Source organism: Neopelma chrysocephalum, unplaced genomic scaffold (genome assembly GCF_003984885.1).
Source record: "Neopelma chrysocephalum unplaced genomic scaffold, ASM398488v2 Primary Assembly neopelma1_43, whole genome shotgun sequence".
Taxonomy (NCBI): domain Eukaryota; kingdom Metazoa; phylum Chordata; class Aves; order Passeriformes; family Pipridae; genus Neopelma; species Neopelma chrysocephalum.
The window spans coordinates 22,232,216-22,249,253 of NW_020897702.1; the positions used below are offsets into that span (position 1 = coordinate 22,232,216).

The following is a 17,038-nucleotide window of genomic DNA, read 5'->3' on the forward strand; positions in this document are numbered from 1 at the left end:
AGATTTGGGCTGCAGAGGGTGCTGTTGGCAATGAAGGGAAGTGTTGAGATGTCTGGGGTGGCCGATTTGTTGAGAGAGTGCTGATACAATCTAGAGAGAGCCTGGTTTGGCAGAAGTCATGAAGAAATAGCAATAGCATAGGGGCAGGAAGGAAGGGTGTGGATGGAGCAGCTTTCAGAGCCCAACAGAAGGTAAATGACCCAAAGAGACAGCAGGAGTGCGAAAGTAGTTCTGCTGCTCCTCTCTCACTCAGATGGGCTGCTGTGCAGGTGGTGCTGCTTTTTCTGGGGTCTGTAATGCCAGGGAAAAAAATTCCAGTGCATTAGCTTCTGTTCCATAGTGGAATTGGAGACCTGTCTGCTCTGGGAGCATAGCCCTTTGCCCTTGGGCATTGTATCCCGAAAGAAACTCCAGACTGTACCTCCCTACATAGTCTTCAGCATCAGCAAACCAAGACACTCTCTTTGTCTCTGATATTAAAAGCTCTCCATAACTGTAACAGTGCTGTCATCCAGGTGTAGCTCAGACCACAAGTACTTTTTGGAGGATTTTTTCATCAGCTTAGGTGTTGTCAGTGTGTCCTTTGGCGGTCAAGCCCACCGCTTGCTCACTCCGGTGCTGTCTCACTCACCTCTGTCTTTTACTTTCCATGCCAAGTTGGGCTTAACTTATTTCTCCTTCAGTGTTGCTTTCTACCTAATTGTTCCCTAGAACCTATCCAGGTTTTTGCATTTGACTCCTAGCAAATTCACTCTTCAGTAAGATCAGTGTTTTAGGGCAAAGCAAATGTATCCTTGATGAACTCTAATGCCAACCAAAGCTTTTAATTAGATTCTCTGCCCTCTCACTTGACTCATCTGTCCACTCACTTGAAAAATGAGAGGATAGGCTGAGAAGGTCTGTTTTGAAACTGATGATTCCTTCCTTCAGGAATGTGTCATCCTGATGTATCTGTCATGGAAGTTTGTGTTGATGTTCTTCCAGATGGGCCCAAAAAGGCAGAAATGGTTAGTGGTTTGGGTTTGGGATTTTTATCTTCAGAATTGATGTTTCATCCAGTTCTCCTTTTCTTCTGAAGTTTCTAGACAAAATCACAAACTAGTTTGGTAGCACTAAAAAGATTGACATGATTTTCAAATGCATAATGCTTAAAAAAGAAGTGCTCTTTCATGGTTGTTTGTGGGCAGCCATCCTTGGTGTCACCCAGGATTGTCTCTGTGCCTAGGCAAAGCAGGCAGTTGCTTAGGATAGCAGGATGCCAGGAGTAATGAAGCAGCCCCCAGCCACCTCTTTCAATGCAAGAGCCCTCAAAAGCCATGCTGTGTGCCAAATGCCCGGGCTGCATGCTTGGACCCCATCCTTGACTTTCTCTCCCAGTAGCAGCAGGAGTTATAAGGTCAGGTCTCCATCTTAGTCTGTGTCCTTTCAATGGCAGAAGAATTCAGCCTTGCTTTTATGGACAGGAAACTTGTAGCCAGCTCTCCCATTACATCTCTCCTCAACTTCTGCACTTGCCCTTCACTCTAGTCATTCAGGTTGTGATTGGATCCTCCCATGTACAGAAAGTACAACAAATACCTGGTTCCCCCAATACTGTTAAATGTGACTCCTGGTTTCTCTGCACTTGGAGGACAGCTTTGAAACCGTGTGCATTCTGGCCAGGTAAATGGTGACATGCTCATACATGCTGATTTTTAAAATCTAGTTTTGGTTCTTCAGTTACCTTGTAGGAGAAGAGCTCTGGGTGGTCATGGAGTATTTGGCAGGAGGCTCCCTAACAGATGTTGTGACAGAGACCTGCATGGACGAGGGACAAATCGCAGCTGTGTGCCGGGAGGTAAAGCAAGACTCACACTTGGAGGGAGCTGTGGTTGGGAATGGGACACAGGCTTTCTATGATCTGTCACTAACTCCATGGGAATAGCTGTCTCCAGCTTCTGTAAGGCAACAGTCGTTCTTTCAGAGGATGGATTTCACCTGCAAGGTTCCAGCATATGATTCTAATGCAAGCCTTATGTTTCACCCTAGAGGGAGGACTAGAGTGGGAAATGGGGTTGGAATCCTCCTGATTACGTCTGTTCTTCAGGTCTTTAGGGAGTAACTTGTCTTCCTAGGACCTGCTGATCCCAGTGGGATATCTCTATAGTCCTGCACATACTAAATATATGAAAGGTCCTAAGACACGACGCCCTTACTACTGAAAATGCGTGTTGTTTGAGTCCTTTAGTTGACTAATTGTGACTGGTGAATAATTTCATGCACAGTAAAAATATCTCAAATTTTTTTTTCAGTGTCTCCAAGCTCTGGAATTCCTACATTCAAACCAAGTTATTCACAGAGACATCAAGAGTGACAACATCCTGCTGGGAATGGATGGCTCTGTCAAACTAAGTATGCAGGGAACATTACTGATGATGACTTGAGTTATCAGTCTGGGCCAGTTATCTGGTCTGGGCCAGGCATTTTAGGGAGATGGGTGTTTGAGTGGTGATGAACAGGCTGTAGAAATGCTCCTGTAGATATTTTTGTGGCATTGGTTTTAATGTAGATTGGCAAGCATGAATCCTTGTGAACTGATACCAGACTTGAAGTGAGGCTTGAATTTCATTTAGTTTTGGGCCATCTGTTTATGTGAACTAAAATAACAGTATTTTTATGCTACTCCAGTCTAGAGAGCTGGGTTGGAAGGTGTAATGCCAGAAGTCTTTATTTGTGAACAATCTCTTCAGTCTGGAAAATACTACAGGTACTTGGGGCTCAGGGGAAGTGGAGGAGAATTGAAAATCATGTAACTTGAAATCATTTAATTTTACAATGTCAACCCAGACTGGACTCTTAAATGTTGTTTCCTCCATGTGGTATCATCAGCAATGAAGACCTTGAGGCTGTTCTGCCCCCTGGGTGCTAAGGTAGCTGTTGTACTTGTCTCTGCCCATGCAGAGAGAAGTCTGGAAACTAGTCAATTATCATCTTCACCTATAGCTTTAAGAGAATTGTGCTCCTTTTCTCTTCCTCTCAGTTCTGTTGGCTAGCATCCAACAGGCATAAATAAATCTATTTTTGTAGGCAGTGGCAGCAGATATGACTCAAAATTCACACAGTGCAGATATGCTGAGTAAGAAGGTGGGGTTTTTTTTGCACATAATTGCTTTTAGACTAAAGCTGCACTTTGATACAGTCAGGTCTATGGAGTGTTAGCGATGAATAGCTGATGGGGGCCAAAGAGCTCTGTTCTTATGGAATAACTTCTTTGAGCATAGTATGCAGGTACCAGGCTGTAGTTTAAAGTTAAAGAAGTCCCTGTGGATATGATGCTGTAACCTTCTGGATCTGAGCTGCTTATTGGCTCTGCTGGAAATTTGCCCTGTTTATGAACCATATGTCCTTTCCTGGTATTTACCCTTGATGAAAACTCAGCTAGGAATCAGTTTAATTTTCATCATTCTGCCTAAAATTAGACCTGTGATGCCATAGGAGGTCACGTTGGGCAGTGCATCTTGCTGTGTTGATTCTGCTGGGCTCACAAGAACAGAATGAGTTTTTTCTTTTGGTAAGTCAAATACAAATAAGATACAGGACCCAGCAATCTTTGTGTGAAGGCTCTTCCTCTTTGTCTCTATTCAAAGAAAATAATTAATATAAATTTAGGTACTTTAAATTTATTCTAAATGCTCATTGCTCTGTAAAGCAAATACTGTTTGAAGGATGATATGTCTACTGGGGAACTAATATCTCTTGGGCTGAAAATACCACCAAAGAATACAGTGTATGGGTTGGGAAGTGTATCTAGATCAGACCGTGCATTAAATTCTATTTTCACATACCCAGGGATGGTCTTTAGACCATATATGACACTGTGTATTACAGCTGCAGGATGCTGCAACACAGTTGAGTGTCTCCATATCTGTACATGGTTATTTACCGATCCCTATCTTTCACATAGTCAAGTCAGCAGCTCTATAATGCTCATGTCCTCAGAGAGTCAGGTTTAGAAACTTAGCTCTAGACACCGTGCTCTGTGTTAGCCAGAAAACCACTCCTCCTTCCACAGCAGCAACACCCCAGACAGCGCAGCAAGGTTAAGTGTACTGCAGCTCTGATATCTCAGTAAGGGTTGTTTCTGGAGAAATTTGCTGATTTGTCTGTCTGTTTCTTTCCCCTCCACCCCATTTTAATTTTCCAGCTGACTTCGGCTTCTGTGCTCAAATCACTCCTGAGCAGAGCAAGCGCAGCACCATGGTGGGGACCCCGTACTGGATGGCACCTGAAGTGGTGACGCGGAAGGCGTATGGGCCCAAAGTGGATATCTGGTCGCTGGGGATAATGGCCATCGAGATGATTGAAGGAGAGCCCCCCTACCTCAATGAGAACCCCCTGAGAGTAAGCAAGTATCTTTTGTCATCAGGTCTTCGCTAAGCCTGCTGCTCATGTGACTCCTCCGGTGTGATTTCAACACCTGCAGCCCCATCTAATTCAAACTATTCTATGATTCTATGGTCTGCTTAGATGTCATGGTGAGAAGACTGAGATAGTTAAAGCCATAGTTTGCTCTGGATAGCAGTGGTGTGTGTTCTTCCTGCACAGACCCTTTGGTCAGCTCTGATGAGTTAGATCATGCACACTTATAATTTCCCACTTTCTGGAGATGCCGACAGAGGCAGAAAGAGTAATGGATGGCACCAAAGCAGTGATGTCTTGAAACCTTGTATCCTGTGAGTGTGAAAGAATTCTCCTTGAGTTAGGTCAGGCTGGATGGGGCTTTAAGCAGCCTGGGCTAGTGGAAGGGTGGTTGGAACTTGATGATCTTTAAGGTCCCTTCCAACCCAAACCATTTTATATTTCTATGATTCTATTTAATAAACGGAGCTTTTTCCTACTAAAAGATTGTTAAGCCTTTAGACAGGGCTTAAGCATCCTGATATCTTTCCCTTGTTTAATTTTTAACAAAAGGAGGGATGCTGTCAGTGTGTAGGGGCATCACTGCTCTTAGTATAAGCCAGGTTTTTGACTTCTCCCTCAGCTACACAGGTTAAAGGAATCTTGAAAAATTCTGTCCAACTTTTTTCACCATCTCTTGCACTGGAAGTGATTTTTGGGAGAGAAAAGCAGCAGCAAAGAAGAGTGTAAGGAATGAAATGGTTTTGAGTTTAAGTAACAGTACTTTGCCTCATTTAACTCAACTTATACCAATTCCCAGGCTATCAGACTGCTCCCATGGGATGTGTTGAGTGATGTGCTCAAAAGGCCTGCATATTAACAAGTCTCTGGCAGATTTCTGTTTCCTTTGAAAATTCATCCAGGAAGTTTCTCACATGAAACCCTGCAATGGATGAATTCTGAGTCCCTTGGTTCTCAGAGGAGGGTGTGTGTGAATACTTCATCCCCAAGTAGTAGCAGAACTGCTTGTTTTCGCAGGATGTTAAAAGCTGCTGAAGGGTCTGCTGGACATCTTTTGTGAGGAGCCAACTCCATCTTTATCAGGTTGACTTTTTAGGCTTGGTGCACTGAGGCAAAGTACTGACAGAAAAAAATCTTCTATTTAGTCAAGGTTACCTTCCCATGAGGATATAGCTATTACAGAAGCGCTGGTAGAGTCATGCCAGTTAACTTCCCTATGTAAACAGGGTCTGGAATGTTGTTTTTGTCCTTGTAATCCCTTGAGAGGGCTGCAGGATCTAAACCCAGATTAAGAGGGTAAAACAATAAAGGATTGGATCCCATCCACAAAAAAATAGGGCTGGCAGCTATTCTGTTTGCTGAAGCTTAGGCATCGATTAGTCACCCTGATAAGGTGGGATTTTTTTCCTCCCCATTGAACTGGGGAGAGAGAGAAGCAAAATGGGTGTAATACAGAGATGGAATCTAACCTCCTGTTTCTTTGGTGCTTGTTTTTACATTAGGCCCTGTATCTCATCGCTACTAATGGGACTCCAGAACTGCAGAATCCAGAAAAGCTGTCACCCATATTCCGAGACTTCTTAAATCGCTGTCTTGAAATGGACGTGGAAAAGAGAGGTTCTGCAAAAGAGCTGCTACAGGTAGGTGATGGGCAGCAAGACTGAACCAATATAATCATGTTACCCTGAGTGAGGCCAGGCTTAGGGTGAGATCTTGTTTGAGATCTTAAATACTGCATCAGCTGAGGACAGAAGCACAGCTAAGGTAACCTGCCAGGGAAAAAACAACCAACCAAAAACAACAACCGCCAAATGTACCTCTATAATAAAATGTTAACAGACTGCTCCCTTTTTATGCTGTACTGGCTACTAGCAGCAGCTGTACAGCATGTTCTGTGTCCAACCTGAAATAATAGCTATGCCCCAGGCCTGCCAAATGCTGAGCCCTGAATTCTCATGGTTTCCTCACAAAGCTGGCCATGACATCTGTATGTGTTGTCATGGTCTTGTCATGCTTCTGATTTGGACAGCAGGAAGGCTTCTAGCTATCAGATGTTCTGGCTGTCTCCTTTCTGGTGGAGGGATCACAAAGCTCTTTGGAATGTGCATGGCTTGCTTTAATTGGAGCAGTTTGGTGTTACCACATTTTGCCCAATTACTACTCCTTACAGAGGTGATGGAACGCAGCTTGTGAGATATCTTAATCATAGAATTATTTGGGTTCGAAGGGACTTTTAAAGATCCTCTAGTTCCACTCCCCCTGCCATGTGCAGAGATATCTTCCACTAGACTAGGTTGCACAAGGCCCCATCCAACCTGGCCTTGAACAATTCCAGAGTTGAGACAGCCACAGCTTCTCTGGGCAACCTGTTCCAGTACCTCACCGCCCTATAATCAGATACTTCACTGAAAACCTGGTGTCTTAGTCTGAACTCCTGGTGCAAGTTGAGGGCCAAGCTACCCGGCTTTTTGCCAACATGGATGAGAGGAGTAGTTTGTGTGTTCTTTCTGTCACGTTTTCCATCCTCATGGCAAATTTAACTCTTTGTAAAATAAATCTGTGATCAGGAGCATTCAGACATCAACTATGAGACAGTTCCCATTTTTGTTTTCCTTCCTGTCCACTAGTTTGTCTAGTGGGTTCAGAGTTAGGTGTGTTGTTGCCTTCTGAGACTGTAATGAAACTTTACTGACTGGCAGAATGGCAATAGTTGAAAGATCACTTTTTCTCATTGAGTTTTCAGTCCTAAAATGTGAGAGATCGGTTATGTCCTGTTCCTTGGAGCAGGAGAACATTTTGACTGCAACACTTCTGCCTGTTTTTAACTACCTTGCAACCTCTGTTTTTTTACTGTTTTATTTTTTCCATCTCTGAAGCATGTTGCCTTCAGTGATGCTGAGTTTTGCTTGAACTTGAACATGCACAAACATTGGATAATTTAGCATGTGTTGGGTGCAAATCTCTTCATCACTTCAGGCAAGCCCTGAAATTTTGTGGTGGTAACAGAGCTTCTGGTTTCACCTGTTCAGAGACTGAAGTAGGTTCTTAGATTTTGTATGGGTCTATGTTTAGAACAGCTGCAAGACTTCTGGGGCATGTTCTGAAAAATTTAACCCCTTTTCTTTTTGTTTCTTCCTAGCATCAGTTCCTGAAAATTGCAAAGCCTCTATCTAGTCTCACTCCTCTGATTATTGCAGCTAAAGAGGCAGCCAAGAACAACCATTAAAGTGGTGAAGTCAACACAGTCATCGTGTCAAGACTTTTAGATATTCATTTCAGAGACTGAATTACCTGCCCCTCTCCCCTTCTGCTCCTTCTTCACAGGGGTGTTCTTAAAACTTTGACTGCCCTGAAGTGTGGCAGAGGTATTGTTCACTGAATGTGGAAGGGCACACAAGAGGGACATGGCTGATCTTACGTAGTGAACTGTCTTTCCATCCTCGTGATGGGGATGGGAGGGGAAGAATATTTTGTATGGTTGAGAAGATCTTTCTGAGAACGTCTGAACATGACCTACACATAGTGAAGCCAGTTTGTTTTCATATTTCTTATTGTGTTTATTTTTAAAAATAATGTGGAGCCTTAGACCATGTTTATCTTAATAAATTAAATCTTTTGCTGGCTGCACTTTTCCTGCTTCTGCCAAGCTGCTATTACACCACCAAGGCTGCTCTGTGCTTTGGATGACTTGAGGAGGGAAGGAAGCAGGCAGCAGCAATGTGAACAGCTGTAACAACTGAGAGGGAAACAGGGATGTGAAGGTGTATCTCTCTTGCAGCACTGCTGGATGTTTCGAGGGAGCATGGACAAAGCCTCTGTGTACTTTCTGCAGCCATTGGAGAACTTAATTCATGGATGATCTCTTTGCCGATTTGTGTGAATTGGGCTCCCCCCCCCACTTCCTCTTTAATGTCAACTCAACTAATTAAACACATCTCAGAAATTTCTGTTTTAGAAGGTAAATCACAGGAAAAAAAATTGACAGAGAGCTCTTTTAAAGTTATTTTATTGTGCTGTATTTTATTGCCCTGTATGCTAAAGCGAAATGCTGAGCAATTACTGTTCTAAAGACAAGATTGACCTGAAAAATATGTCGAAAACTCTTGTTTCTTAGAGCAAGTCCAATGGAAAACAAACTCATCATAGATGCTGCTTTCTTCTTGGAGATGTAGGGACATGAATTTTTTTAAAGCAATGGTTTCTTTATGCTACTGATACCTTTGGTTGCTAATAGTTTGTAAAAATACCAGGAAACCTGGAACTACTAGAAGAGGGATTGGTTGTAAACACTGGGCTTATGTTCAACTGTGTACTGAATTTTAATAAAACAACTGCTGTGTTTCTTAACTTGGGGCTGGGGGAGAACTGGAGAATTCCCTGTCACCAGGCAAATCTGTTGGAGGGGCTGTTGCTCGTACAGTCAATGGGTGCTTGAATGTTTTGGATGAAGTAATAGAACCTTGTTTCTTACCCCATCTCCTGTAGTCTTTTGGAATAGCAAGTGGCTCCCAAGGGAGTAACTTTACACATAGAAAAAAGGGATTAAAAAAATGTGTATTATAACTGGGGAACCTGCTTTCTATGTGCTGCTTTGGTCATGCATGGGGTGAGTTTAAACTATTCTGGAGTAACCTCTCATCTCTTTCCAAAGCACTTGTGTTGCACAAAAATTCATTCCTTCTTCTTGCTGAGACCTGCTGCTGGCTCAGCCCTTTCCTCCCTGCACCTGGAGTTTAATTAAATATATTTTTCCTATTGGCTCCACAGTACATGACAGCTCTTACACCATCTTTCCTGGGTGTAGATAGTTTGTGAGCTCTTTTGCTTCTGAGGGGCCTTCTGCTTTGTGCTGCAGAGTGATTCCTGTTTGACATGAGGCTGAAGTGTGAAGTCTTGCCCCAATCTGCAGCCTCTCTCCCTTTTGTGTATATGTATTTCATCTCCCTGTAATAGTAAGTTTCCTCTCACAAAGCTTGTATCCAAGGATGAATTCTTTTGACAAAACACTAGAACTGCCAACCTGGAGAAGGATATGATGTATGGAAGAGCTTGACTGATTGGAGCTTAGGTGAAGATTGCAGAAGGAATGCTATTACCCTTAAATAATTCCCTTTGGTAAGGACCTTTGCTTATATTTCCTCTGGAAGACTCAAGATGGCATATGTGGGAAGAAAAGAATAAGTGGCTAGATATCTCTTGCTATAAAATCTCATAGGACTGCTCCTACAAATTTGGCAAATGACTTTTTTTCTGACAGCATTTGGTTAAATTTGATCCACAATGTGTTTAATTTCTCTGATTTCTCTTTAATTCCCTTCTCTACTCCATCCTCTGCATCCCATTGAATTGAGAACTTAATGCCTATGTGCCCCATCTGCAAGCACACACTGGAGCTTATATTTTTGCAGTGAGATTTCTGCTAAATTTCCCTGAAGAAGGTAGAGGAGGTTATTTGTGTGTGTTTTAACAATCCTGTGGATTCTCTATTGCACAATGGAAAGGGAGCCACGTGAATGATTGTTTATGCTTCTTACACTGGTGATGTGCTTCTGTCTTGTTGACTTCCATGTTGAATCGGTCCTGCCTGGTTTCTGTTAGCTGCTTGAGAGAGGGGTTGCCTAAAGCCTTTCTTTCTCCACTGGGAAGCTGCAAGAGTGTGATAGCCATGCATGTGTGTCATCTTGTCCCAGGCTGTTTTTTCCTCACTCATGATGGGTGGGTAGGTGGGAAGAGGAGGCGATTGCTGCAGTGTGCCTGGACCTAGTTTCCAGTTACCAGACACATCATGTTTTGTTCTCAGAAAATCTTAAAAAAATTTTCTAGCTACCTTAATCTTAGGAGAATGGGATTATTTTTTCTATTTGTTCTGAGATGCATCCTTTCCTTCCCTCTCCCTTTACCTGTGAGTCGCTTGGCACCAGTACCTGCGTTAGCTTTCAGAGTCCCCTATGTCATGTTCCTTTCTACAGAGGGCTCTTAAATAGCAACTCTGACCTAAAAATTAACCTCTGGGGCTTATTTTTCTGAGAATATCTTGTCTCTGCTGTTATTTGAAAGCAACTCCAACTGCAAAACTTCTTTGGTGCCTTTGCTGGGTTTTTTTCCCCCTTTCTTTATTAACTGATTCACCTGAGTTGAAACCATTTTTAATCACAACCCTTAATTATTTATTTGCCTGCTAATATTGAAGTCTCTCTTCTCTATTAGAGCATTAAATATTCAGTTGTCTGAGTGTCCTTTTGGAAAACTGGTTTCCTTTTTGAGGAATCTCAAGCAATCCTATACCAGAAATGATTTCACATTCTGGAGTTTACAAAGGGCTTGGTGAAGGGAAAGGCTGAAACTCATCTTCTTTTCCTAAATACAGTGATTGTCTTATTTAAGTAGCAATTGTTAGCTTTAATAAGACTTTTCCTATATTTCAAAAATGGGCATTGATTTTTATTACTTCAGCTGTAGGGTTTTGTTTTTTTTTTTAAACCAACAATTGATTTGGAGTTCGCTTGGGGCCAAGAGTTTGTGTGTGAGGGGGGTATGGAGACCACGTGGGAAGAAGGCAGTTTATTTGGACAACACTCTCAGGCACATGGTGTGATTCTTGGAGATGTTCTGTGCGGGGTCAGGAGCTGGACTCAATGATCCTTGTGGGTCCCTTTCAACTCAGGATATTGTATGATTCAATGGGGCTGAGAGTGACGGAGGGCAGGGATGGAGAGGACAGCAGAACTAGCTAGTTGGAGCAGCAATAGCACACCTTTAGCCATCCCTAAAATGTCTTCATTGAATGGATGTGTTTTCAAAGGACATAATTCTGACTGATGAGTCATTACAGGTTCTTCACTAGACAGGCATTATGCTCCTACCACACTGCCTTCCCCTTCTAAACAAAAGGGGTGCAGGGATTTCTCCAGCACGGAGGCTCCTTGAGAAAGGTTTCCATGGAGACACTTACTTGACCTAAAGTATCTGGTTAGGGCTCGAGAAGAAGCTTGGGGGGTAAACACCATCGCCACAAAAGCCACTATTTTGCAAAGCAACTGCTGCAGTGTTTTGTTGCCAACTTGATGCCTCTTTTTAGGGGTTGGTTTTGAAAAAGTCCTGAGAATGTTGCCTGGTTAGGAATGTGAGGTGTGTAAAAGCCTGTCTCTTCTTAGCTGAGATCTCTGTTAGTATCCTAATCCATCTGTCTCTCAAAATGTGGCAGGTTGGTGTAAGTAGGGCACATTGGCAGCAGGGTACTGTACAAGAATGGATTGCAATGGTCTCTAGTAGGTACTTGCTTCCTTAGAACTTGCACTCCTTGGCTGACAGCAAAATTGGTCCAGACCAGATTCTAAGAATAATATTTGTTTAAACCCCATTCCTAATAAAGAGCTTGCATAGTTCATTTGTATGGTGAATGGCAACATCTTCAATGTTAAAATTGTTAAAGGTGAAGCCATTCTCCATTCATCTTCCCACCAAAAAATGAAACTTTTTAGTGGCTTCTTATTTTAACTGAGAGAGCCTGTAGATGTATTTTGGGGTTGAAAGCCCAACTGGATGAAGTGTATGCATAATGAATGCTCTAGGATCTCATAGTTTGTTGCTAATGACAACTCACAGTGGCAAAGATGGGATCTTGGGGAAGCAGCTGCCAACTTTGACAGGGAATGGTCAACAATAACAGAACTGCAATACAGATGAGAGCTGGACAGAAACTTGCTGCCAAAATGGAACCTGCAGGGAGCAGTGGGAAGAAGATAGAGTTGGCCCAAGGGGTAGGATGAAGCAAGGTTTAAAACTTCAGTTACACAATTGCTGAGGAAATTCAAGGAGTGCCACAGCAGCCTGCTGCATCTCAAGGCAGCAGCATCTCTGAAGGAGGAGAGCAGAAAGGAGCCTAGGAAAGGAAAAGATACTGGAAGTGGAGACAGGAGTAGCAACATGGCTCTGAGTCACAGCCCGACAAAATTCAGCTGAAAAGGAAAAGTGGGAGGTAGAATGGAGGAGATGGCCTTGATGTGCCAAGGAACTGAAGAGAGAGGCCAGATTTCATGGGTATGTGAAATGGCAGAAATGAATTTAATTCAGGCTTCTGTGGACGACAAGCGTCTTGTTCCCTTCTGCCTTGCAGCATCAGTGCAGTGTCTTTTTGAGATCAGCACTGCTTTGGGATCATGTCAGCAGCTGCCCAGCTTTGGTCTTGTGTTTGCAAAGAAGGCTTTTTGCTCTAACTGCAGCTTTCTGTTGTTGGTAGATGTCTTTGTGTTGTGTCCCATCTGGAAATAAGAGGCTGTTGCAGTTTTAAAATCTGCTGGATAATGTATTTCTCTTCATGCTGTCTTGGCGTAACTCTCCTGTACTGCTGGGTTTGTTTAATGTGCCAGGTCAGCTCAGCCACTTTAAAAATAAAATTGAAACCTTAAATAAAACCTTAATTAATTACTCGGTTCTCCTTGACTTGCTGTTTCAATGCCCCTTGCAGTGATATTAGAAATGAGTGGGGATGCTTGAAGGAGGAGTTGTGTTTCTCTGACCTATTTTAGATTATTCAGATCTTACTTAATTGAGCAAAGTGACTACACTAAAAGCTATTGCAGCAAGTGTGATTTTCACCAATTATTTTTACTTGTTTGGACACAGTTAATGCTCTGGAAAGCAGACTGGGAGCAGGATCTAGACCACAGCTTGAAGAGGAGGAATCTTGGATGCTTGTTTTTTTCTGAGGTACAACTTGGTCTGGGGCTCCCAGTGTGGAGGAGGAAATCAGGGGAGAGTCTGGAATAGGTACCTATAACCACAGCATCACTTTCTTTCAGGGTTGGTGGGATGAGATTAATGACAAGAGCAGGAGTTTATCATCCTACAGACTAGTTTACATAAGTGCCTTGTTGTCACAGGGAGCAGGAACATCATGATTTGGGGAGGTCATCTGCACCACCATACCCCCCCCTTCTGCACTTCATCTGCTTGTAAAACATCTGATCTGGATGTTTTACTCTGAAGCCCGAGAGACCCAACCCAGTGCTGAGAAGACTTTCTGAGGTCATCTAAGGAATGTCAGGGTGAGGAGCAGCAAGAAGCCCTGCCAAGCTGGGTGCTGAGCCAGGTTTTAGAGAAGGCACTGGGAGAAAAAGGAACACCTTGAACAGGGAACTCAACCAACTAGAATAAGATAATTCATGTTACTTCATTAAAATCCCCTCTGCCCAGAACAGATTCTGGAGCTGAAAACTGCTTTCCAACAGCTCTTTTTTCAGGAAAGCCAGCAGAGAGACCCATCTGGCTGGTTTTTGCAAAGATGAGGGGCCCCATTTCTTGAGCAAGATGAATATTGAAGCCAAACTGTCTGGGATTTTGGGTGACTCTCTGCCATGTAGTAGCATCCCATGTTGGATGTCCTTGTCCCATTAGATGAAGGAAATCTAACTGGGCTGTCACCACCTCCCCTTCATAGAAACATGGAATGGTTTGGATTGGAAGGACCAATCTAGTTGGTCCTAGACATCATCTAGTTCCAACTCCCTGCCACAGGCAAGGATACCTTCCACTAGACCAGGTTGCTCAAAGCCTCATCCAACCTGCCTTGAACACTTGCAGGGATGGGCCATCCACAGCTTCTCTGGGCAATCTATGCCCGTGCCTTCTGCCTACTATCCAGTCTAAACCTGCTTTCTGTCAATTTGAAGCCATGCCCCCTTGTCCTGTCACTCCATGCCCTTGTCCAATTTCCCTCTCCAGCTCTCTTGTAGCTCCTTTAGGTACTGGAAGGTGTTCTAAGGTCTCCACGGAGTCTTCTCTTCTCCAGGTTGAATAACCCCTCTTCCTCCAAAGCTTCACAAAGCAGAGTACAAGGCAAACTTTGCTCCTAGTAATGTACCCCCCAAAGTGCCCCTAAAAATACTACTGCATTGGTGTCTGGTGGCTCTACCTCCTGCCCCATGGAGAGGGCACAGTCTGTTTCTAAATAGCTACCATTTTCCATGATTTCTGGGGAGAATTTTCTGTCCTGGAGGCTTCTTCCCTTGAGATGAACTTGACTGAGCTGCCCAGCAGTTGATGGGGGGTGGGAGATGTTGGAGAACGAATGATGTCAAGGCTTTAACAAATGGTTGGTGTTGATTTTAGTGAAGTATAACTTGTCTGAGGGCTCTTCAGAGTTAAGACAACTTTTCTTGTAGGTGAATTCATAATCTTAAAAATAAATAATTAGTGAAGGCTTATTGGATGGATGAATAGTTTTTAATTTTGGAGTCAGATAAATAAGTCTGAAGATGTACATGAGGTGATGAGGCCCTGTGTTAGACCAGCTGATCTACAGGGGGGAGCAGGGGAGGAAAGACAGGAAAAAGCTTTGGGGAACACACAGCTTCAGGTCTGAGCCAGACACAGCAAACTGGCAGCTAAATCTTAGTGGGAGCAGTTATTCTGTTTGTAACTGCAGGATATTAGTCTATTTGGGAATGAAGGGGGGGAATTAGCAGTAGGAGAAGCAATACACTTGTAGGTACGACAGAGAAGAGGTGCTCTTTATTACATGCTGCAGGGAAAACTGCAGCTCCTCACACAGAGGATGCTTTGCCTGGGTCCCTCATTTTCAGCAGCACCCGGAAGACATTCAAGTTTTGGTTCTGAAGCTCATTTTGAGGAGGATCTCTCTGTAGCTTGAACACGGTGAGCAGGGAGCTTGCCTGGGCTTGCCTGATCCTTCCCCATTCCCAGGGCTGTGCTGCCCCCTCCCGGCACTGAAGATTCCTTTCCTTTTATGTATCTCATTTTCCATGAGAAACACAAAAAGAAACTTCTTATGTTTCTTTTGGAGGATGAACGCTGGAGGCAGCCGGGGCACATCAGCATGGATAAGGAGATTGTCCTGACACGGAATCTGGTGTGCTGGTATGCCTGTTCCCTTGTGATCACCCCAACTCCAGCTTTGCTCCTCTTGCATTTTGATGTTATTATTTACACTTACAGGTTTCAGCAGCCTTGTAAGGCAAATGTGTCCCCTGCCAAGGCCATGAGTTACGTGTGAACCATCAAGGACAGGCCCTCTGCTCCCATCCCAGCACAGGTCCCTAGTGCTGGGTCTTCTGTGAACATCAACAGGGAGGGTGTCTGCCAACACCCTCATGCTTCCTCAGGTCTGGTGGAACTTTCTGGTGGGCCAGGGCTGCGCTGACATACCAGTTAAGCGTGGCAAAGGAGAAGGGGCACATCACCACTGTGCCACAATGGCTGGTAGGGTTGAGAGAGGCTGTGAGGTACTGCTGAGCAGAGGCTTGTCCCCTCTGAATGCAGTTGGAGTGAAGTGAACAGGACTTGTCCCTCACCCCACACCTTGTGCCCTAAAACCACTAACCTGCACAAATCTGGGGCTAACAGATCTTCTGGTAGTCAAGGTCAGGGTCCTTCTGGCCACATGTGCAGCTGTAATGATGTCCAAGGCTCAGTAGTGCCTGGATCATGCCCTGGAGGGCAGCAGGCAGGTAACAGCCCTCTCTTTTCTCACCAGTGGAGAACCGATATGCACAAAGGGAGGAGGGGAGGGAATCTTGTCTGGCACAAGAGGACAGTGAACAGGGAGGCAAACTGCTCCCCCCAGCCCCAATCCCTCTCATTCCCCAACCTCATGGCTGCATGAATGGTGAGTCCACTACTTTCTTCTACTCTTCACACTTCCTAACCACATCAGGCTTTAACCCCACCTCTCACTCAAAGTCTTTGTGTTTTGTAGTCACTCTGAAGCACTCCAGGGAATAGCCCAGCCCAGGGATTGACACATAAGTTGTCCCATTTCTTTTGCCACCATGAAGAGTCCATCAGGTAGGTCCCAGCCCAGGAAGGACCGGCAAGAGATCAGTGGTAACACTGGGGCAGAGAGAGATGGTGGCGTCCCCACAGCCGGCACCATCCTTGTACCGGGCAGGGTGGGCTGGGTTCTCCCAGGCATGTGCAAGAGCTTTGGCAATGTCACCACTGGCATTGGTGTGCTGGGAAAGGGAGGTCTCATTGATAGTTGCTCCCACTGACAAGCCTAGCTCTGCTTGCCTGTGCTACCCACCCATGTGAAGGGTAAGAAGCACCCCCTGAGGTCTCTGGGCTCATCCTAATGATGACAAGTGTCACTCAAGAGGCTCCATGGTGACAAAGCCACAGTACAAGCAGCATGGCCCAGGCTGGGAGACACGGAACACAGGAGAGTTTTAAGAGCCTGAGTGGTGGGAAACATCGTTGATTGTCCTAAATGGGACACTGGCTCTGTGTCCCCACAAAACTCATTGGGGCTCAGGGACTCACAGGCTGCTCAGTTCCCTCAAGGGTGGTTTATAACCCTGGGACAGTGGGGGACTCTGCTGCAACATCTCCACTGAGGAGCAGCAGGTGTTCTCACCACTCTGGTGAAGAGAACCATCAGGGAAGTGGCTAACATGGGCCTCGAGATTCACCCACGAAAGAGGGGGATGAGGCAGGAGGGGGAAGCACAGAGCAGCTGCCTGTGTGCTCATGAAACAAAACTCTGACGTGTTTTACTCCTGAGATCTGTTGCGGTCCTCCAGCCATGTTTGCCACATTATGTTTCTTGGACACAGAAACATTTGGCCAAGGGATGTTGTATCACACCCTCTTCTTCCTCACTGGTCCTTGCATCTGATTTACC

At 44.5% G+C, this 17,038-nt stretch overlaps 1 protein-coding gene across 6 annotated transcripts in view; it reads left to right on the forward strand.

Annotated features, from left to right (window-relative positions):
- The window catches only part of PAK1 (p21 (RAC1) activated kinase 1), a 75,959-nt gene extending 63,134 nt beyond the window's left edge, over nt 1-12,825 (forward strand). For all 6 annotated transcript variants that reach the window (XM_027677597.1, XM_027677593.1, XM_027677596.1 and 3 more), the window contains exons 11-15: nt 1,720-1,837; nt 2,292-2,391; nt 4,184-4,380; nt 5,901-6,038; nt 7,538-12,825. In XM_027677597.1, the coding sequence (XP_027533398.1) occupies nt 1,720-1,837; nt 2,292-2,391; nt 4,184-4,380; nt 5,901-6,038; nt 7,538-7,624 (640 nt within the window). In that variant the 3' untranslated portion in view covers nt 7,625-12,825. The remainder of the gene's footprint in view (nt 1-1,719; nt 1,838-2,291; nt 2,392-4,183; nt 4,381-5,900; nt 6,039-7,537) is intronic.
- Nucleotides 12,826-17,038: the final 4,213 nt, after the last annotated feature.